The following is a 23,941-nucleotide window of genomic DNA, read 5'->3' as shown; positions in this document are numbered from 1 at the left end:
CATGCTGCTCATGAAGGCCCACTTCAACTAACTGCTAAAGAGTTGAGCTACGGAGTGTGACAGCTGTATGAATGTCATGCATGTCTGTGTATCCAGGAGTGAGGAGGGTGTGGCTGAGTTCTGAACGACTCAGTTGGCTTCCAGTAAGACAGTGATGCACAGTCATACCAGTGCTTCTGTAGTCAAGAAATGCCATACATTTTTATATTTCACATATTCTACAGCAGATCTTACTAGTATGAAGCAGAGAGCTGAAAATATCCAGTTCAATGGATTCTGCAAAACAAATACCCTCCTTAAAAAAGACCTGGAGGTTAGTGCTCATTTATATTACAGTTTACATAAGCCAAACTTAGATGAAGTGGGTCCATGTTCACCTGCAATAATTAAGTCTTCTTAATGCATACATTAGGTTGAGGGGGCGTTTACAGTGGTCTCGTCAGGGTTTTAAGGATTTCTAGGCGAGGAGTTCTTTTGAGAATCTGATAACTATGAATCTTTGCAAGCGCACACAGACACACAAAATTATATACGTGATTTCAGGGAATACCTTTTGGTAGATCGCCTCCTTTTAGCCAGGTCTTCCCAATAAAGGTCGATAACATTCTGCATTGGTGCCCCTACATCACTGCTTCCTTCTCCCTCCTCAGCCTCCACTCCCACCAGCAGCTCTCCACCCCAACCCCGAGCTGAAGGGAATACAAGGTCCTCAGTTGTCTGTATCCCAAGTTCATTCTGTAAGAAGGTACAGAATCTTGAGGATCTTGAGGATTTGTTAATGCAGGAATGCAGAGATGTATTTAAACTTCAGTTTGCAGCTTATGGGCAGTGAAAATACATGTAAGCATCATAAATTTTTATCACTGAGGGGCCCTGAGAGTCTCAGGCAGTAAGTAGGCCTTTAACTCCAAATATAAATTGTTTCAGAATTTGACCTAAATGCTACTATTTTATTCCAAGTGGAATTCACTTCCTTCTGTATTGTTGACTATTTTCAATTTTTAAACGTTACACTAGATATAAGGTATTGTATTACATTTGCATTTGTCCTTAATCTCTCATGAAAATACTTTACCTTAAATAAATGGAGAGATCTTCTTCTGAGAGGCCATCTGAGAGGTTGATTCCATACACCTCTTTCATGGGCTGGACCACATTCTGGGGTCAAAAGAAAAGGGAACCAGGAAGAAGTTTTAGACATCTAGAATCTTAATAATTTCCAAAGATGAAGAAAATGAACCTGTGAATTTTCCCACAAAGGCAATCACAATGTTTCTTCAACCTGGTTCATTAAATTTCTCAGTTAATGGTTTTTTAAAATCTGACTTCATTTTCACTAAAATAGTTTATTTTAGGGTAAAAAACTATTAGGTAATTACTAATTGCTTTTGTATAGTGCAGAAGTTGGCAAACATTTTCTGTAAAGGGCCAGACAGTAAATATTTTAGGTTCTTTGGGTCATACTGTCTCTGCCATAACTACTCAACTCTGTTGCTGTTATAGAGCAAGAGCAGCCATAGACAATATATAAACAAATAGGTATGGCTGTAAATAGGCATGGCTGGTTGTAAATAAAACTTTATTTACAAAAACAGGCAGCAGGATGTTTTGGCCAATAGGTTGTAGTTTGCCAACCTCAACCCATGGCAACGTGTCTAGCTTTAATGACTTTTGGCCATTTCTAGAAAGCAAATTTCCCAAAAGCTAAATTTGGTCCTTCTGTGGTTTACTTGCCTTTTGTTTCCCCTCAATTTATTGGTAATGTCAAATTGAACAGGATGAACTTCCCACTGGGGTTATGCAAAGATTGTGAGGCCTAGATTCAAACCCTGCATTCCAACTATGTGCTGAGCAAGGGAATAAACGGATGGGCTAATGTACCAAAGTAATAAGTGGATGGGCTGCTCAAAGAGGGACAGGATTCTCTTAAGAATTCTGAAGTGACAAGAAATTTACTGTTACACATGGAAGCAAAAACACCAGTTTCAGAAACCATTTTCAGTAATGTCTTTGTCAAATGTATTCATCTCTGCAGTGCCTGCAACACTGTGCATTAGAAAGGTATGAGTGAGGTAATGTGACTTTTTCTTGCTCTCAGCCTTTTAACTGAAAGTGGGATTTTGGAGATGAGCCTCATGCCGGACTGCACACTCTCCTCGGCCCCTGACCTCCGTCACTTTGGCACTGTCGCCCGTGTCAGTCATCTTCACTGGCGTGGAGCGCTGGGACACGGAGCCCTCCTCCTCCCGGTCGGTCCCGGAGTCGTCCTCAGAACTGCTGGACACGGCCTCCTCGCTGGGCGGCGGTGGGGCACTGGCGGCCGTTTTCCGCTGTAACACAGCTTCTTCTCTGTTGCTCTTGTTTCTTTAAAAAGATGAATACGGATGTGAACCATCTGTAAACCGAACCCTCAACGCTTACTGTGTATCGCTGTGTCCCAAAGCCTTAGTCCTGGTGAAGCATAAGAAAATGACCATGAGGAGCCAGCTTCTGGATTCAAGTTGTGCTAAAGGGAAAAGTTTAATATTTTATCATGTACGTGCTGATCTTATATGAATTTAAGCTTTGTTATAAATTCAGAAAATAAACAAGTATGTGCTTGTAGTGTGCAGAAAAGTCTTTTCACCACTTGGCTACTGTGTCTTCCTTTGGTAAGTGAAATCAGTATTTTCAAAATTTATAATACCATAATAGAAGACTATTATGTTTGAGATATTAGTAAAATTACCTACAATTTGTAGAAGCTTCAAGAATGGGTCGATAGCCAAATCCATGTATATTTCTGTCCCTCCTATGAATTTTTAGCAATCACAGTGGCAGCTGATTACTTGTACCAAAGTAATGAGCAAATGATGAATATAAACTAAGATTTTAAATTGTTTTATTACTAAATAACTATATTTTCTGAACATTCCTTCTAATAATAGGGAGTAGATGGGGGGAAAAACATAGAAAAAGCCCACACTTATTTACTTCTATTTTAGTGCCAAATTTGAGAGTAGTAAGAATGTTGTTTTAATTCAGAAAACATTTTATGGTAATATTTTTGGTGTTTATGAAAAATATTAAATATATTTAATATTTTACTCTTACTTTAAAAAATTTTCTGCAAGGGACTTAAAATACCATAATATTCTGCATTTTCTAGTAAAGAAACATGCAATACTATCTAACCACAGGTTAGATATTACAGAAAATAAATTCATTTCTGACTTTCTGCAACTAAAAATTAAAGTTGATACATTTCAGTACTATACACTAATAGAGCTGATCATTTACATATTTGTCCCAGGAACTCCTTAAATTCTAAATGTCCTGAGGATGTTAACCTTCTTTTAAATTCCTCTTAGCATCTGGTCCAGGGCTTAACATGCAGCTATTTAAGGCCACATATTTAAGCCACATAAATGGTGTATCTGGAAAACAGTAATATATATCTCATTGTATAAATCACACGTAGCTAGAATCCAATTAGGCCCCTGTACACACTCCCAAATACAATTAGGACTCAGAATCTACAGGCTGGCCAGGGTTTCTGCCCAGGGCCTAGGAGAAATCTTATCACTGGGATTATTCAGGTCAGTGGCAGTAACAGAGATTCTTACGCTAGAACACATTTCATTCCAGTCTCAAAGCATAAAGACTGTAAACATGGTTTGTTCTCTTCCTCATATTATTGCATATAATAACAGTCATCCCCAAAACAATGTTACAGTAATACACAGAAAATCTATTAAGTCCTCTGAGCATTTGCTTTAATGTTGCCTCAGGATGCCAACGAAAATAAATACAACTAATATAAATTTTTACCTAAGTATTTTATGTTGTGGGAAACAGGATGCTGAGTTATTAAAGGACATACATAATATCTGCTACCTGCCTTTATGCCATCTGTGAAACTCCTGATTTAAAATAGTAAAATGCATCGTGTTGCTGGAATTCCCGTGAATTATACTTTCAGTGTCTAACGCTTTTTAATGATCCCAGTGCTATAAAAAAGCTACCTGTATAAATGCAGTGAATGGACTGCTCCAAACTATGTGACTTGAAGTTATTAGTTTTTGGTGGAAATTATATTGTAAGCGCTACATTATTTTACATGAATCTTTAAAATTTCATTCTATATGCAAATCTTACCCCAATACTGATTTTCCGGTTTCATCTGGCTTACGCACTGTAAACGGACTTGGATCAATGCCAAAAGTCTTAGGCATGAAGTCACTGAAGAAAGGGGAAAAAAATTCCATGTGAATCACTGTCCATCCAGAGGACTGTCTACTTCCATCTCAATTCACATTCTTACACGATTCCTTCTTAGCCCTAGGAGGTATATATATTCTAAGCCAAATAATCAGGGGAGTTTGGGTAATCTGGGCCATAAAACCCCATGAACTAATGGTACTCAGTAACTTCAATGTTAGCAGTCCTCACTGTGAATTTTCTCTGATTAAGAGACCCAATAGTTTTGAATTTAAGATTTTGTTTACTGGAGGCAAGTTGGTATCTGAATTACTGCTAAGATGCATACCCTCTGGTTGTATATCACGAATTCATTTTCGGGTAAAATTAAACTCATAAAACCAATGGCAAGACATTTAGATGCTCAGTTTTATGGACAATGTTTTTATTACACAATACCACCTAAGGAGGCGGACATAATGATCAAAAACGCAGTGGTATGAATTGAAGTATCAACACCTGCCTCATTAGGCTGGGGTTAATTCATTAAAACACTGTTGGAACACTTTAAATAGAAACTGTTAATTTACCACTTACTGAGATAAGCTGAAGCTACTTCCTCACGATACAGGGCCTACTTTACTATTACCGCTGAAGCCCTTTAACAGATGCCAAAAAGGCAACAGTTGCATGATTTATGCAGATAAGACTCATAACTTCTGGCAAGGATACTTCTCCAAGTGTGTGATTCAATATTACATTTTTTGAAGGAAAAGAAAGTAATATTGAATCTGACTCAAAATGCCTACTTAACAGTTTGAAAATGTTGTTTTCAAAATGCAAGTGGTTTAATTTTTCTTTCTTTCTTTTTGAACATACACAGTCCATCTTCATTATTTGTGGATGCCATATTTGAGAATCTGCTTACTCACTAAAATTTATTTGTAATCCCAAAGGCAACACTCAGAGCTTTTGTGATCACTCGCAGACAAGCGCATGTGCAGCGCAGTGAAAAATTAGAGTAACCCAACGCTCACATTCCCAACCGAGGGAGAACAAGGTGACACTCTGCCTTCTTGCTTTAGCTCTCATACTGAAAACAAGTGTCCTTTTCACAGTCTATTTAGTGCCATGTTTTTCACATTTTTGTGCTTTTTGGAGATTTCACTGTCTAAAATGGCCCCCACGCATAGTGCGGAAGTTGCCTGGTGTTTCTAAGCAGAAGAAAGTTGTATGTTCATGAGTTAGAGAAGCTTCATTCAGGCATGAGTTATAGTGCTGTTGGCTGTGAGATCAATGTTAATGAATTGACAATATATATTATACAAGGTATCTTTAACAGAAGCATACAAAATAAGATTACGTACTGATTGGTTGAGGAAAATGTTATGACCAGATGTTTTCAGGAAACTAACCCTGTATTTCTCCTAAGAGCAGTGGTTCAGTGTTCTCTAACTCAGTATTTGTAGGAACTTTACAGAGCATTAACTGCTGCCAATAAATAAAATCGATTGTATATCTGTACATACACATATAAGTAATATCATTCACCTTTTGCTGAGTTGAAAAATTCTGGAAAATGACAATAACCTTACAGTTACAACTGCTAAACTTTAACAAGGTAACTGAAAATGAAGCAAGTGAAAATTCCAAACTTTCTATCTGAAACTGAAGCAAAATGTAGAGTGATTTCTAGGAAACAAACCATGGAATATGTTTCTACATGTACCATGTTAAGTTTAGGCATACATATATCACATTTGAAGTAAATGAAAAATACAAAATGTAAATACAAAAATGTAAACTTTAGTATAAAACATAATGATCAAAAACTGATTTTCTTTGCCTAATTTTCTTAATCTAGTACCATCATCTTCCTAAAAGGCTCCGCCAAACTCGAAAAGAGACAGAAAAATGAAGTATGTTCAAAGGTGGAGAGATGTCTATAAACAATGTCATATGAGTTATGAAAGAAAGAAGGATATTTACCCTGAAAAAAATTAATATTGCTTTCTCAAATATCTAGAGGGCTATCACACAGAAGAGGAACTAGACTTGTCCTGTGCCTAATAAAAACAGTAATATAATAAGGGTCACCATTTATTAGTAACCCACCTGTGCCAGGTACTATGTTAGGCACTTGGTGCATGTGTGACGGTGTGATACACACCCCTCTCTATATGAAGTGAAGAAACAGACTCACATAAGTTGGATAATTTTCTCCAGGTCACACAGGTAGGCAATGGCTGGTCTAAGATTCACATTCCGGCCTTTCGAATACCAAAGACTATGCCTTTTGTCCACTAATTTATGCTGGCTCTCAATTTCTAAGTTCAACTTAAGAAGCTGAGTTTATTCCAAATGAAAAATTAGGACCGAAGGGAGGCAGATTTCAACTTATCTAAGAGAAGAATTTAACTCCAGTTGTCTAACTGTAGAAGGACAGCCTCCTGAGTAGTGGGCTCCCAATCGCAGGAGGAATTCAGAGGCTGGACAACCACCTGCTAGCGGGCTTACAGAACAGATTCCGAGTAAAGTAAGATATAGCTGTACAAACTAGGAAAACTATAGCTCCCCAATTCTTCCAGTTTCAGAGAACTCACAACATACCGTGCTGAACTCGTCATAGCCAAGCAAAAGGTGTCATCAAAGCTACTCAGCTCGTATGGTCGAAAAAATTCGTTGTGGATGTCAATCTCCTCTTCGTATTTGTGAAACTTCTTCACTATCAACTTCTTTAAGTTTGCAGCACAGATAACTAAGAGAGATACTGCCTGTTACTCTTAAAGCCTTTAGATTACATCTCTCAAATATTTCTGTAATATCAACTGTGTTCACAGAGAGTGGAGCGCACTGAACAAGTTCAGCTCCTACCTCTGGCACTTTCACACTTGGAAGAGGAACAACATATGTGCACAGAATATATACTGCAAAGCTGAGCGTGACAAACTCTAAGGAGGTGGGGACCTCTGGAAGGGGGGTAGGAGTGGGGAATTATTTTAGAAATCCAATTATTCAGTTCTTTAAATTCCTTTTTGCTCTTAAATAAATACCCTCTGCCTTCTAGATAAAAATTATGCAATTTCACTAAATTTTCCTTTATATTTCAAATCCTATTTACGGGCAATATTAGGCTGTTGAAGTCCTATCCTTTTTCCCAGAACAACCAAATCTTAGCAATGTGAGTTATGATTTTGCCCAGAATTTCAAGGTAACAAATACTTTTTAGAAGTTAATTAATAATTTATTAAGAACCGAAAGTCATTTGCAACCTTTTTTACTTTATGGCCTTCACCACCCAAAGTTGGGATGGTCAACCATGACTAGATGGAGTCCTCAACTGGAATGTTCCAGACTGGCAATAGATCTTAATATCCTTTCACAACTGGGAAAACTGGCTTGCCCGTGGTCAGAGGAATCAGTAACAGAATCAAGAATAAACTCTATTGCAAACTGGTCAATTATTTAATTTGGGAACAAATTATATTCTTTTAATATAAAAATTTTCCTGCCTTTCTGACAAATTGATAATTTAAACTTCAGTGACTAAAATGTACTTTTATACACACATCTGTACTTTTTTTCACTGCTTAGATAGAGGAAAAGTTTTTATTTCTCCTTGTGAATGGGTCTTCACTTCCTCCCCATTCCCCCCAAATATCTAGACATACATCAAGTACTAATTTTAAATGATGAACTAATATATTATATACACTAAACATTTGAGGGACATACCTAATAACTGTAAGATACAATATAACGTATCAGGCTACTTAGATAAAAGTATAACACAATCTCTGCCCTTAACTGATTCACTTTGTTATAAAGCAGAAACTAACACACCATTGTAAAGCAATTATACTCCAATAAAGATGTAAAAAAAAAAAAAAATTAGAACTTCCCAACTATAAATGCTTGCAATTTGGGGAGGCAATTCAAAATTTTAATTAATTCATTAATTAATTCTATTTACTGTTTTCCTCCTGAAAGATCAGAGGAAATTCTGTGGCCCGTAGTTATAATCTTGAGTGCGTTCCCTCTGAGGAGTTCACTCCTCTCCTCTGTGAGGCTGGAGGAAGGTTTTAGGAGGCAGATTAGGAGCTCCTCAGAGCGTGACAGTGATGAATGGTACACAGAGCGCGTGTAAGGAACTCCAGATGCAGTTGGTGGCTCCTCTGTCGGGTATGCAACCTCCAAAATGATCTTTATATTAAATTTCTACCTTTTGAACAAATTTACCTTTTGGTATAAATGTTTCTGTACTAGGTTTGAATCCTGATTGAAAGTAAAATGCTATGCCTCTGATGGAAAAAAAAAAAAAAGCTAAGATGTTGTACCCCAATGTTCACTGCAGCACTATTTACAATAGCCAGGACATGGAAGCGACCTAAATGTCCATCAACAGAGGAATGGATAAAGAAGATGGGGTACATAGATACAATAGAATATTACTCAGCCATAAAAAAGAACAAATGCCATTTGCAGCAGCATGGATGGACCTAGAGACTGTCATACTGAATGAAATAAGTCAGACACAGAAAGACAAATATCATATGATATCACTTATATGTGGAATTTAAAAAAAGGTACACGTGAACTTATTTACAAAACAGAAGTAGAGTCACAGATGTAGAAAACAAACTTGTGGTTACCAGGGGAGTAGGGGGGAGGGATAAATTGGGAGATTAGGACTGACATATACACACTACTATATATAAAATAGATAACTGCTATATAGCACAGGGAACTCTACTCAATTCTCTGTAATGGCCTATATGGGGAAAGAATCTTAAAAAAAAAAAGAAGAGCAGATGTATATTTAACTGATTCACTTGCTGTACACCTGAAACTAACACATTATAAATCAACTATACTCCAATAAAATTTTTTTTTAAAAAAGCTAAGGTGTTACAATCTCCTATCTATTGTAATAGCAACGTAACAGCGAGTAGTCATTCATTTCTTTCTAATAAAATATTATATGCAAAGAATTGAATGCATCAAGCTCATTTAAGAATAATTCCAAAACATATTAGTATAAAAACTAAAAGAGAAACAGTATACCTACCTTCATCATAAGGCAGTGGTAAATGTTTTATTACCTCTGGTGTCCACCAGTAAGTATAACTATTAAAAAAAAAAAAAAAAGAGATAAGATGGCCCAATGTAAATGTAGATTTTCTACAATTCACTGGATAAAAGGGTGTATGGTCTAGAGTAAGATGCTTTTAAAAACACGGCTGTGAAGCTTTTGGCACAGTAGGTCTTCAACATGTTCTTTCCTTTCCCAACCCCTTCTTGTTTCAACTACATCACAGATCTACAAAAATGCCATGTACACGTCTGAGAGTCAAGGTGCTGTGATGTTACCTACTTTTAGCTAAAAATGATTTGGGTATACTAAGCCAGACTCTATGAGCTGCTGTTTACTGTACTTTATTACCCTGCCCCCCGGTGAGCAGCGGGACTGCGACCCAAGTCCTACAAGTAGGATTCTCCTGCGCGTAGTTATCTCAGAGTTAGATTACTTTTTCTACTCTGCTCTATGTGTCTGGGTCTGTGTATATGGTTAAACAGTTCAGCAAAATCATTAAGTAAATGGATAAGCCTAAAGAACAAATTTCCTTAAAAAACAGTATAGCCCCTGTTAATCTTTAACTGTAAACATTCACTACTTGATTATAGAGGCCAGTCAGAGTAAGGCTGGGAATTTCAATCATCTGGAGATCTGCTAGAAAACTCAGAGAATCTGAAAGGATCCTGAACTGCCTTTTCTCTGAACACTGAATTTAATTCTAAATCAAATTCTGATGAAATGGATATTTACGAGGAAAATGCTATATCAAAGCTAATGAGAGCTAGGAAGGGGAATGATGTAAAATGGGATATCAAATTTAAAAAAAAACAGATTTTCAAAAGGTTCAGAAAAAAGAGCCTACAGCCAAAAATGCTAAAAGATCATTTAAAATAAATGAAAGGCTTTCTAAAAATAAAATGTTGACATTACGACCTTGAATAACCCCGATTATGATGAATGGGGAGTATTTAAAGGAAATAGGCAACGTAGAGAACTCTCCTAGAGATGGCAAGCAGATACGTGACCAAGGATGACCAACAAGAGCCGGGGAGCCTAGTGACCTGTGGGGGTAAGGTGGGTAGTACTATGAGAACAGCAAAGACTCCTAAAGTTTTGCCTTGAGACTGAAGTTATGCTTTAGAGCAGCGCTTCTCAAAATCAGTGTACACACAAAAATCACTTGGAGATTCTGTGAAAAGGCAGATTCTGATTCAGCAGGCGGGGCCTGAGAATCTGCATTTATGACAAGCTCCCAGTGATGCCAAAGGGGCTGGTCCTTAGACTACTTTTTGAATAGCAAGGCTTTAAAAGCATGAAAAGAACAGAACAGGGATAAGTCTGCTGCTTACAGAGAATTCATTCAGTCTTTCAACATTTATTAAGCACCTACTGTGTATCAAGTACTGCTCTATATGTTAGAAATGCCCTGTTGAAAATAATGACAGAGAGTATAGAGCTACTTAATTCCAGTATTGTTTCCATCTTCACCAGGCATAGTAAGTTTCATGCTGGAAAGAGAAATACACAAGATAAGAGGGAACTGTGCACAGCCTAAGAGGTGGAAGGAAGCAGTAGAACCTCTCTAAGAGCACTCAAGTGTCCTGGTACAGTTGAGATCAATAATCTTTTAAGAAACAGTGAAGAACAGAACTGACAATGGGAATGGGCAAATGCAGTCTTGATGTTCAAAAGTGAGAGGGTGAAAGATTCCAAAAACTGTACAGCGATAAGTGTGATGTCAGTGCAGGCGAGATAATGAAACAAATATTTACTAGAGACATACTGTGAGTAACCTAAAAAGATGACCAGTGGCTTCTATGAATCCACATCTATTCACAAAAACAAGCCACACCAGGCTATTCAGACTATCGGATCAGGGGAATGAAAAAGACATGGATGTGTGTGTGTGTGTCAGAGAGAGAGAGAGAGAATTCGCACGTGAGCAAGAGAATGTATCTGCTTGCATTAAGTAATTTCCTAAAAAATGGTGCACACGATGAGCTTACTTAGGAAAAAGAAGTAAACATTATAAAGAACGTGTTTTAACTCAGAATGTACCATGTGGAGAAAAAGAATTAAGAGGATCATCTTAATTAGTGCTTTTTTTTTTAGTATTAGTGCTTTGAGACCAGGCCATAATTTTTTTTTTTAATATTACTAGACTGTATCTCCCTAAGCAAGATAAAGCAACTTAACAATACTTTTTTAAAAGTCCAACTCTGGGACTTCCCTGATGGCCCAGTGGTTAAGCCTCCACGCTTCCAGTGCAGGGGGCACAGGTTCAATCCCTGGTCAGGGAACTAAGATCTTACATACTGCACGGTGAGGCATAAACAAACAAACAAATAAATAATAAAGGTCCAACTCTTCTGAGTGGGTCTCAAGCAAAGAAGCCCAAAGAAATACCTGCCCTGGGGAAGCTGGGCTGAGATGGATGGACGAGGAGGGCATCTAAGAGGACTGAACCCAGGACTGGGGGACCTTCATCACCCGACCCACCAGGCACTTTCACCCAGAGGAAGAGCACCTGCACTGGGACAGAAATCTGCTTTGGGACCAGGTATCAGAGGACAGGAGAGTACAGGTTGGTGCCACTTCCTCCTTTGCATAAATACCTAGTAAGTCAGCTTCTTTTCTCTTTTTTAGTCCCCAGTATTAAGTGTTCAATTCCACTGGCTCACATAGAAAGGTTAGAAAGATCCTAAAAGACTCTTTAATTCCCCTAGTAAACTTGGGAGCCCTCTGAAATAATATATATGGACTTGAGCAAAGCCAAGTTGATATTGATACATGTGAACAATACAGAGAAATGTGAGCAGGATGACAGGACAGTCAAGCGTTGACAGCATAGTAAGTTACAGCTGTCTAAATGATTCCAACCAAACATCACAAAACAATGTTAGGGTGGAAGGAGTTGTGCGATGGTATCCCACAGGGCTCTGCCATCTACCCTACTCTATTCAAGGACTTACCCTACGTCATCAAGGACTTGTAAGATCAAGATGGCCAGCTGATTAATTCTGAAGAAGCTACAAAACTCGAGGAAAGAGTTAATAAAAAGGATATATATTTACATACTTTTTTTGGAAGCAGGCAAAGCATATACAAGCATGACAAGACAGCACAGATAAGGCGTGGCAGTAGGACATGTTAAAAAGACTTGGGAGTCCCAATGGATAGGAAGCCCAAGGAATTAACATTACAATGGCATTACTGAAAATAGTTAATGTAATCTTACACTTAATGATTAAAAAATAGATTATCCAGGACAAGGGGAATAATGGTACCAACGGTCCCATAACAGTTGGCACAAATCGGACCAAACTCTGACTACTATTGGACCCAGGTCTGGATACCAGAGTTTAAAAAGAGCACTGACATAGGCTGGAATACAGAAGAGAGCCTTCCGAATGCTAAACAGACTTAGAACTACAGTATAGGAGAAACAGCTAAGAAAGTGGAGCCATTTTTAACCTGGAGAAGAAGAGATTTTGAGAACATGTGAACTTGTCTTCATCTATTTAAAAGACTATCAAGTGGATGAGGAAATTGTGTTCTCAAGGTCTCAGGGGTTGAACTAAGATTACTAGGTAAAGTTATAGAGAAGCAGATATCGGCATGATATGAGGAAGAATCACGTAAGTGAACTGTCCGAAAACAACTACCTCTCAACCAGACATGCCCCTGTTGACAAACCAGGGCCAGACAAGCATAGTCTGGGAATACACAGAGGGAACTCACATACCAGACAGAGAATAGAGCCAGGAAGCCTCCCAACTCTGAGTCAATGAGATAATTAATGCTTAAAGTCTAAAAATATCTTGGTGACATTATCAACACTCATTCAATAAATGGCATCTGAGATGATATATGACATATTAACCTATTTCAGAACAAAGCTTCAATCAGTGGTTTTGAACAGATCAATAAACATGGGGTTTTGAGTCACAAAAGTAGTTACCGCAAGAGGATTGGTTTGGACAAACTTTAGGCAGAGCTAGGTTTATTCCCCCCCTTCCCTTATCATTCAATAAAAATGTTGTTTCAGAATAAATCATTGGTAAACACAGTATAAAATACATGATGGTCACCAAGTCTGGAAACACAAGCGAATACATAATAAAGTGTTCATTGATATTATGTTATAAGTGATAAAATATTATCTAAGTTTCTAGATTTTATGGCCATCCTATATGATTTTTAATAAATGTTACAACTAGGGAATGTAATCCCTTTAAAAAATAATAACAATACAAACACCTGTTGGACTTACTATGTGCTAAGGATTTATACGATCTCATCTGATTCTCAGAAAAACCTACACATCAGACACTACCATTATCTCTATTTTGCTGATGTGGAAACTGAGAACTGGACCTTGCCTCTGGTCACACAGGTATTAACCGCAGGCAGTCTCTCCAGAACCTGGCTGCTTCAGAACTGTGTTGATTGTGTGTCAGACCCAGTACTACGTACTTCCCGCCCATTTTCTCATTTAATCCTCAAAATGACCTGTGAGGTGTGTATGGTCGTCCCCATTTTACAGTTGGGAAAACAAGTTTTCCAGATGTTTAGAAAACAAGTTTTCCAGATGTAACACACTTGCAGAAATTCCAACTCAGCTCTACCCTGACGTCCATGCTCCTGTCTGGTTACTGCCTCTGGCTAAACTGTTCATTCCTTCTGAGAATTATAATACTGATTTAACTGTCATCAAAATAACTGGAAAGTCCAAAATAAAGCCCTGAAATTTATCTGACAGTCTTTATAAGTACTGTGGATGAGGAGTATCAATTGTTGATGCCAAAAACCAATTTTTGGAATTTTGACATTCTAGAGAAAAAAACCCAAACAAACCAGGAGACCAAGTCAACTGTGAGAGACATAGTATCTACTTTGATAAAAGTTTATTTTCAGTGGGAGACTTCTAGCTAATCCTTGCTGTACCATCTAACTAGCTGAATAATCTCAGTCAAGACACATCCTCTCTGCACTTCAGTTTCCTTTTTTTTTTTAAAATGGGAATGTAACATCAGCTTCCTTTTATTCCCACAAATAAGCGCCAACACTGCAAGTGGTTACTCAAGGTAAGCAAGTGGTTTTAACTTATGCTTGTAATTTACTAGCTAATTTCAGCAACAGAAAATCGAGTTTTGTTTGTTCCCAAGTTGTATCTTAAGAGCTTCAATACTTTAAGTTAATATAAAGTTTTAGGAAGTCAGCCACATTTACCCATAGTCAGCTGCATCAACAAAGCTAAATATAGGTATTTACACTTCTCTCTCATCAAATAAACGTAATTAGCTCCAGATTTTTTGTCAGCAAAAATTCAAAGCAATCATTTATTAATCTTAAATGTAGTGGAAAAACCAGAACTGCTTCATTTATAGGGAAAGTAAGCTCAAGTATTAAGCTGGCTATTCCAATAATATATGTACTTAAAAGTACAAAGCTGAGAAACATATAAACTCTGACGTTTCCTTAATATTTTAAATATTCCTGAAGTATCACAGAATTTGGTAACAGCTGTAACATCAGCACTTGCTAATTCACCAGTTGTTTGTGGTCTGTCCACACAATTAGCCCAGACTGGCAATGACCCCTGTAGTGCTCGAGAGGCATCTCTGCACAAAATAAGGACTACATCACACCGATCTTGTGAGAGGAGAGCGTTAGGAGCAAACCTGACATCACAGGCCTTTGAGCAGAAGGCACCAGGCTCCAACCTCCTATGTGAAAAATGCTGCCCATTATTAGTACATGACTCTTCAATTAAAAATGTTAGAGTCCTCTATTAAATCCTCACAATGACTTTGTGATGTGTGTCCTGTCATTTACTTTTTGTACATGAGGAAAATGAGGCTTAGAGAGATGAAATAACTAGTTCAAGGTCACACCACTGCAGAGACTCCAATTCTACCTGACCCTGAGGCCTGGGCTACAGGGCGTCCTGTCAAAACACCTCAGGGAAACAGTTCATTTCTTTGGGGACTATTACTACCAGTTTAACTGTCATCAAAATAACTGATACTGGTGAATGACTCTAGAAAGCTCAGAGTGAGCAGTAGGGGTGGTGGGAGTGGTATCTGCCCTTAACGCCACCGCTCTAGTTTCCTGTCCTCCCTAGTGTCACCAAGAGTTCCTTGTGCTTCTTGGAGGAAAGAGTTGGAATTCCAAAGTGAGGATGTCTAAGATTGACTCCTGAAATGTTGAGTTCTTTATCATTCCACATTTGTGGGAACCAGTCAAAAATGATGTTAATGGTTTGCTCGAGTGTAGCTTCAAATTACATTCAATGGTTAAGTTCTGAAACTTTATATCTTATGGAAAATGCCAAACAACTGCATTTGTTAATGATGATTTCCCAAACCTACTATCAGGACATCAACAATACTAAATTCCTCATGGCAAACATGTAGCAAGACTGACTACTTTAGCCTATATGACCATTTCTCAAAAAGAAAACTATCTCACATTCATAATAACATCAAATCTGAGTTTACATAGTAGACTAGGAAAAAAAAAATACCTTCTTCTTGTTGGTAAAAGTCTCATGGTATTTTTATGATGCAAATAAAAATCTGTCGGGAGTTCCCAGAGATGAGGTTTCCCTTCAGTGGGATGGAAAACTCCCAGGAAGAGATTAATGGAATCTTGTCTATCGGCATCTAAAAAGCAAAAATATGTATTTCAGGAAATCCATTACTGACATAAACAACTCAGGGGAATGTTCTCTTAGGAGGATAATGGTACAACTGTGATTTCATAGAACATACCTCTGAAAATAATAGCATTTATACTTCAAAAGTCACACACATACACAAAATCTAAAACAGCCAAGATTTTGAGAATTAAAATCTTGCTTCAAAATGTTTCCTTTTTACTCTGTACCTCTCATAACACAGAGGATAGTGAACATTAACTGCTTCTTGAATTTTGAGAGACTCTTAAAAATCCTCAAGAACTGCCAAGTACCTTAGTGATTGTATTTTTAGAAAACATTCTCACTGTGTGTTAGTTTACCTAAAACAAAGGGCATCTTCACTTTATTGCAAAGACAAGTAGAGATGTCAGAGACAAATAAAGTGACCCAATTTCTACCCATATTCTGTTGCACAACCTTGAACAAGTCAGCTTCCAAGTTTCTGCTTTTAATCCATGAAAAGACATTCTCCATTTCTTTAGCAGAGACAATGTTTACATTTTCTGTCTCCTACAGCTGTGTTTGATAATGAAGGCAGATTGAGCACATGGAAAACAGCCTCATTCTAACCATTCAACCACTCCAAAATTACCTTTTCAAAGGTAATATGAACTAATAAAATTGACTACATATATATATGCTGTATCTCTTCTTTTTCCCAATTATATTTGGGTAAAAATGATGATAAGCACTGAAGCCGCCTCATGAGCCATCCTTCCCATTCTGCACTGTCCCCTCCCTAGCATCCTTCACTCCTGCCCCTCATTTCCTTCTTTCCATTCTCATCTCCGATCCCTTGTATATTCAAGTCTGGGGCAGGCTTCCACAATACAAATAATAACCTCTTTCTGAAAATGAGCACAGAACCAAAAAGACAGCACAATAGAAATGACTGCTTTTGAAACAGGATAGCATTATCATAAAATCAATTTCCTTCCAACAGCTATAGTGAAACACAGAAAAATCTGAAATTAGCAACATTGTTCTCATTGGGCTATTTGGTCATTTTGGCAGAAGCATAAATGAAATACGGTACATCAAACATGTATTCCAGTTATATATTTTGACAGGAAGCATTCCATTAAAACAGCACTTACCTTTTAGGCTAAAAGTAATATATAAAAGGGATGTGTTTATATGATCAATATATTTGGAGCTTTTTTCCATTTGTTGAGTGAAAACATCAAAGTACTAAATGACACAGGCATTACTGCCCCAATTTTCACCCTCTTAACACAATATGAAAGTAAACATGCTGCTTTTATAGTAATTATATTCTTTATGCTTCTTGAATGGCCTTAATGGCACAATAATTCATACTCTGCAGTACCCCAAAATATCTTAATACTATCTTAAGAAGCTTTCCATTTTTCAGCCATGTTTTCAAGGAGTTTCTTTTTTATTAAGCTTACTAATAGCTTCCTTTAATTTTTAGCAAGTATAATAAAATGTAAGATTGAAAAACATAACCAAATAAAGGATATTCCTTCCAAGGATCATAATGGAGACTTCTTGAATGTCCTGCTGTTTTTATAACTTAAAATATATCCATAGTATTTATGGTCACATACTAAGCTTGGAATCTAAGGCCAGCCCTAATGAGCCGGAGAATCTTCCTGGCTACTTTTGATTGCAAATAAGGCTATCACCTTCTGGAAGACAGCAGTACTCTGGACACAGATAAAAGCTTAAAACAGGTAGGTTCTCTGCAGTTGCAGATAACAAGAGGGCAAAATGACTATCTACTTTTGTAATCAATCATGCTCTAAAGGGAAAAAGAATATGCACCTTTCAAACTCCATCCAAACAGGTTAAACACTAACCAGTTTTATTATGCACTGTATTTAAATAGGTCAGGCTTGAATATAACAATTCTTTTTAATTAGCCAAAAATTTTAACTTGGAAACTAGAATGTTTGTTGACCTAATATTAAATTAAGTTCGTGATAAAGTGGCCTCTGAAATCAGTAATGGAAAGGGACACTATTCAATAAACAGTACTGTTTAACCATTGTGGGGGAGTGGACAGTGACGTTAGATCCCTACTCACACTGTACGTTGAAATAAATACCAATTAAATGTAAGAAGAACGAAGATCAACACCCTCACAGAAAAAGAAAAACATGCAATTTATAAAAGAAACAAGTAGACAATGAACATACATAAACTCAACTGTACTAGTTATTAAACAAATGCAAACTGAAAACAATATACCATCTTCTACCTTTTAAGTTGGCAAATACTTTTCAAAATGAGCTCTCCTATACTCTGCTGAGGGGGACTTGACTGCTATATCCTTTGGTAAGGCTATTTGGCAATATATATATTTTTAAAAGGTCCTGAAAATATCTATACTCTGAACTAATAAATATGCTTCTGAAATTTTCATAAGATAAAAAATATGCAAAAAAGGTATACGTTCAAAGATGTTTGTTTAAAAGGAACCTAAATGCACACTAAAAACAAATAACCTCCCTATGCTGCTTCTAAAGAACAGACTGCTACAAGCCTACCAAAGGCTACCAAAGATCATGCTGTAAAAGAATATTCAGGGTCATAAAGATTACTCACATTATCCAAAAGGGCAAAAACAGATACACAGTACCTGTATAGTAAAACTAGAAGGATCACGTTCTGCTAAATATGAACAAGTTGCTATCTCTGAAAGGTGAGGATTACATGATTTGTGAGTTATTCTATAATTATAATTAACATATATTACTTTCATAATTAAAAAAATACACCATTCATTCATTTATCCAAGAGCCTACTATGTCCCACACTAGGGATACAGTCTATACAAGGCTGATTTCTGGCTCTCGTAGGGCTTATGTTCCACAGTGGGAAACAAAAAGAATATACAAGTAAATAATGTACAGGGTACTTCCAGAGGATGTAAGTTCTATGAAAAAAATAAAAGAGTGACGAGAGAGTGATGAGAAAGGAGAGGGACACTCAGGTCGGGTGGTCAGGGAAGTGGGTAGAGGCTGGGCAGCTCCAGGAACAGCACGAAGGCCAGGGGGCTGGAGGGCAGGGAGCAAAGGAAAGAGCAGGACTAGGGACAGCCGAGGCAGAGCACACAAAGCCTAGTAGGTCACGGTGAAGAGCGTGACTTTTAAATGCAATCAGAAGCCCTGTAAGGGTTTTCTGAGAGGGGAGTGATAAGATCTAAGTCTTGAAAAGATCACTCTGGCTGCTGTGAAGGGCAAGAGGAGAAGAGGGAGGCAGAGGGAGGAATCAGGAGCCACTGCAGGTGTTCAGATGAGAGCCAACAGCTGTCCGCACCAGCCCGGCAGGAGTAAGGATGAAACACAGCAGAAGGGTCTGGGATATATTTTGGAGCTAGAGCCAAAAAGGTCTGCTGAGAGATGAGATGGGGGAGGATAAGGAGAATAAAGAACTCAAGGATGATTCCTAGGATTCTGAACTGAACAGCAGGAGCTGAGGTGGAAAATGAAACAAAAAACGAAACAAGTAGAGAAACAGGTCTGGGGCAGAGTCAAGAGCTCCTGTCTCAGAAATGATCAGTTTGAGATTCTTCTGAGATATCTGTGGTAGGAAGAAACTTGGCCCCATGACCTTTCCTCCCTAGTTTCCCATGAATATTTTACATTACATGGCAAAAGGGACTTTGCAGATGTAAGTGAAATTACTAATCACTGACTTCAAGATAGGGAAATTATCTTGTCTTATCCGGGTGGGCCCACTGTAATCACAGGAATCCTCTAAAAGCAGAGGAGGAAGGTAGAGAGATTCGAAGCACAAGGGTTTATGCACCGTTGCTGGCTTTGAAGATGGAGTGGGCCACAAGGCAAGGAGCCTTCCGAAACCAAGAATGAGCCCCAGCCACAGGGACATCTGCCCTAGAACTGCCTGGGATTCTGCCAACAACCTGAAGGAGCCTGGAGGCCTCCAGATCAGCATCCACATTCTGACTCGATTTTGATTTCATTTGACTTCAATGCTTTCATTTTGACTTCAGCCAGGTGAAACCCTAAGCAGAGAACACAGCTGAGTAATGCTGTGCCCAGACTTCTGACCCACAAGCACCGTGAGATAACAAACAGGTGTTGTTTTAAGCCACCAAGTCTGTGATAATTTGTTACGGCACCTATAGAAAACTGCCACAATATTCTGGAGGAAATGCCTGCTAGGTAGGCATGTAGATAAATAAGTCTGGAGTTCAGTGGAGGAGTCAAGGGAAGAGATATGAATTTGAATGTCAAATGCATGGTACTTAAAAGCTGGGTAAGATGCCCCAAAGGTGAAAGTATAGAAAGAGATGAGGAAGGTTTAGAAATAGGGCAGGAGAAGTCACCAGGGAGACTGAGTGAGACAGCACAGAGGTGAGTTTCAAGAAAGAGGGAGAGCTCAACTGTGATAGAAGCTGCTGAAAGCCCGAGTAAGGTGAAGACAGGAAAGGAATCACTGGATTTGGCAATGGGGGATTGTTGGTGATTTTGACAAGCACTGGTTCGGTGGCATGACAGGGCAGAGGCCCAGTGAGGCAGGTGGAGAGAACAGGATATGCGAGAGGAAACAGGTGTGCAGATAACTCTTTCAAGAGGTTTTGCTTTTGGAGAGCAGAGAAATAGGACTTTAGCTAGTGGTGGGTGTGGAATTAAGGACAGGAGGAAAGATTCAACGAAGAACATAAGGTGTGCTTTTATGCTAATGGAAATGAGGCAGCAGAGGGGAGCAACTGACATATGTGGCAGTGAGCTGTACGATATAAGGTAGAAACAGTGGGTGCAGATAAGGACAGGCTCTACATTCGGCGCTAAGAAGGAGTCCCCCCCGCCATGACATTTTCTCAATGAAGAATGAAGCAAAGATACCAGCTGAGAGTGGTTTAGGGAGAGAGGACAAGGTATGAATGGTCACTTTGGAGAGTGAAAGAATGAACATATTAGGGAAATTTAGCAGGACTGTCAGGCTGTTTAGAGTATCCTTCAGAGAACTGCAGTCAGTTTAAACTGAGGGTCATAATTCCAACTTCTTCTCTTGCCACGTTTAACGGCTTTGGTTGCAGAACAGGTGGACAGTTGGGTTTTAGCCAGAGTTTTATTAATGTGATTTCAAATGTTGTTAAAACATAACATTTTCCAAATGTCTTCTTTCTGCTATAGCCAAATATAGCTTACTCACTCTAAACCTGCTGTTAGAAGGATGACCTTAGAAGGCTAGCTCAGTATTTTTTTTTTTTTTGCGGTACGCGGGCCTCTCACCACCGCGGCCCCTCCCGTTGTGGAGCACAGGCTCCGGACGCGCAGGCCCAGCGGCCGTGGCCCACGGGCCCAGCTACTCCGCGGCATATGGGATTCTCCCAGACCGGGGCACGAACCCATGTCCCCTGCATTGGCAGGCAGACTCTCAACCACTGCGCCACCAGGGAAGCCCTCAGTATTCTTGATAAACAAAAATGTGCTCAGATGCTCCTTTGCATGTCCCTCTCTCAGGGGTGGGCAGAAAGGAAAAGACACTGCTCCACTACCTCACGGCACTACCATAATGCTGGCGATGCCATCTCGACACTGTTTTCTGTAATCACTGCATTCCATGCATGGTGAGCTTTGAAGTCTTTACCCCACAAGCTTTTTTTTTTTTTAAATCTCTATTTGAGGAGAACATGGCTCCCCTCCATGCATGGATACACACACACACATTCACACATTTAAATTACAGCTGTGTGCATGTATATATATGTGTGTGTATATATATATATACAGCTGGTCTATTATTAACCGTTGCAGGTATCTTATCTTTTTATTTTTTTCTTATAATAGGATTTCAGTTCAACAAGCTTCAGGGAAAAAAAAAGTCAGGCTTAACTCAAATATAAATGTAAAAAAAAAAAATTAGAAAGAGCTTGACAGGGTCCTTCAGTGAATTATAATTATAAAGTTCTTCCTAATATCCAAAGGGAGTACCTAGGTACCTATTCTTTCCTTGTTGGCGTCCTGTAACTGCTTATGTAGCCAGTTATATTAGAAATCAACGGACATTTCTTAGAGACAAACCCCAGAAGATGGTAATATGTGAAGCCTCAAGAACAGGTTTTATCAAAATGAGCGTGAAAGGGAGTCAGGTGGGTGACCCACATAGCATCAATCCGTCTATATGAACCAAGGATAAAATTCCTAACAACCTAATTTCAAGTACCTTCCTGCCTATCCAAGAGGCATAACACGAGGAGATTAACATTTACAAAGTTATTTTGAGTGCTTTAAAGAAAATGGTTCTATTACTATATTACCATTATATAATATCCATTGTAACTTAAAATTAAATTGTACACCCCAATGACACCATGCTTCTCAAAATAAAGAAGTCTGTTTTAGCCACATTATTCATAAAATAATTCCTTTCATAATAGTTTCTCTTTCAGTTGTGCATAATTTTGCTTTACCTTTCCATCAGGTGCATGTTACTTATTCATGACCATCCTCTGTCTTTTAATGGTTCTCCTTTCTTTTTTAATCATGCACAGCTACACATTCATTCTCTGTGCTCTAATCTTATTGAAAAACACATTATTTGGACTTCCCTGGTGGCACAGTGGTTAGGAATCTGCCTGCCAATGCAGTGGACATGGGCTCGAGCCCTGGTCCGGGAAGATCCCACGTGCTGTGGGGCAACTAAGCCCGTGAGCCACAACTACTGAGCCTGCGCTCTACAGCCCGCGAGCCACAACTACCGAAGCCCGCGTGCCTAGAGCCCGTGCTCCGCAACAAGAAAAGCCACCACAGTGAGAAGCCCACGCACCACAACGAAGAGTAGCTCCCGCTCGCCGCAACTAGAGAAAGCCCGCACGCAGCAACGAAGACCCAATGCAGCCAAAAATAAATAAATAAAACAAATTTATTTTTTAAAAAAACCACATTACTTGATCCTTAAGTGTCAATAATGATTCCCAATTCAGGGACAACCATGATAGGAGAGGGCAGAAGAGTGGACGACCCTTTCCATCAGGGCAGTTTTAAACCTTTTTCATGATAACATACACCGAGAGGTATATGTATTTGTTGGCACATAACTTACACAACTGTTGTAAGTTGAATTGTGTTCTCCGCAAAAAAAATGTTGAGGTCTTAAGCCCCAGTACCTGTGAATATGACCCTATTTGGAAATCAAGTCTTTGCAGATAATCCTGTTAAGATACAGTCACACTGGAGTGGAGCAGGCCCGTAATCCAGTATGACTGGTGTCCTTATAAGAAGAGACACACACACACAGGGAGGAGTACGCCACAAAGACACAACAGAGGGGAGAATGTCATGTGACACCAGAGATAGAAATTAAAGTGCTGCAAGCCAAGGGTCAGCAGCAAACCACCAGAAGCTAAGAAGCAAGTAAGGATCTTCCCTTGAAGACTTCAGAGGGAGCACAGGCCTGCTGGCACCTTGATTTCTGACTTCAAGCCTCCAGAACTGTGAAACAATAGATTTCTGTTGTTTTAAGCCACCCAGCTTGTGGCTGTACTTTGTTACAGAAGCCCTAGGAAACTAGTAAAACAATGAAGCATAGCCAGTGAGATGCCTTTAGAGAGATCATCTTAAAACCATTCTAATTTATAAAAACAAGTGAAACCATGTGTTATTTTTATAATAATCAATTATTTGCAATACATGTTATAGCCAATTGGAATACATCAATAAATATTAATATCTTCATTGAGAACCACAGCAGTAGGTATAACAAAGGATGATGGGAATACTTTAATATTTTTGCTTTAGAAATCTAGAATTTAAAGGTATGCCACTGGCTCGAATTTCTAAATCTGACTTTCCTAACTCTTAGTTTTTGTTTGGATTAATATACTTCGATTGTCAAGTTCCTAAATCCAGCTCAAGAGTCATGCATACAGAGGAATATCTAAATACTCTTAAAGGTCTATAGTGGCTTTGTGGTTTATGTTATACATTGAGCTGACCCGGAGTTGTTCAATGGGCGTAATTCTCAGTGAACTCGAAAGACATGAT

At 38.5% G+C, this 23,941-nt stretch overlaps 1 protein-coding gene across 1 annotated transcript in view; it reads right to left on the bottom strand.

The window, feature by feature from the left end:
• Window positions 1-23,941, bottom strand: part of FIG4 (FIG4 phosphoinositide 5-phosphatase) — a 136,959-nt gene that overhangs the window by 47,480 nt on the left and 65,538 nt on the right. Inside the window, exons 16-21 of the mRNA XM_082668728.1 lie at window positions 15,786-15,924; window positions 9,248-9,306; window positions 6,790-6,937; window positions 4,138-4,221; window positions 2,169-2,364; window positions 1,076-1,158 (exon numbers count right to left, since the gene is read on the bottom strand). Of these exons, the coding sequence (XP_082524854.1) occupies window positions 1,076-1,158; window positions 2,169-2,364; window positions 4,138-4,221; window positions 6,790-6,937; window positions 9,248-9,306; window positions 15,786-15,924 (709 nt within the window). The remainder of the gene's footprint in view (window positions 1-1,075; window positions 1,159-2,168; window positions 2,365-4,137; window positions 4,222-6,789; window positions 6,938-9,247; window positions 9,307-15,785; window positions 15,925-23,941) is intronic.

Source organism: Grampus griseus, assembly GCF_964374135.1.
Source record: "Grampus griseus genome assembly, chromosome: 13".
NCBI classification, from domain to species: Eukaryota; Metazoa; Chordata; class Mammalia; order Artiodactyla; family Delphinidae; genus Grampus; species Grampus griseus.
The sequence above is the reverse complement of the archived record's forward strand: the minus strand, read 5'-3'. Positions and strand labels throughout refer to the sequence as shown.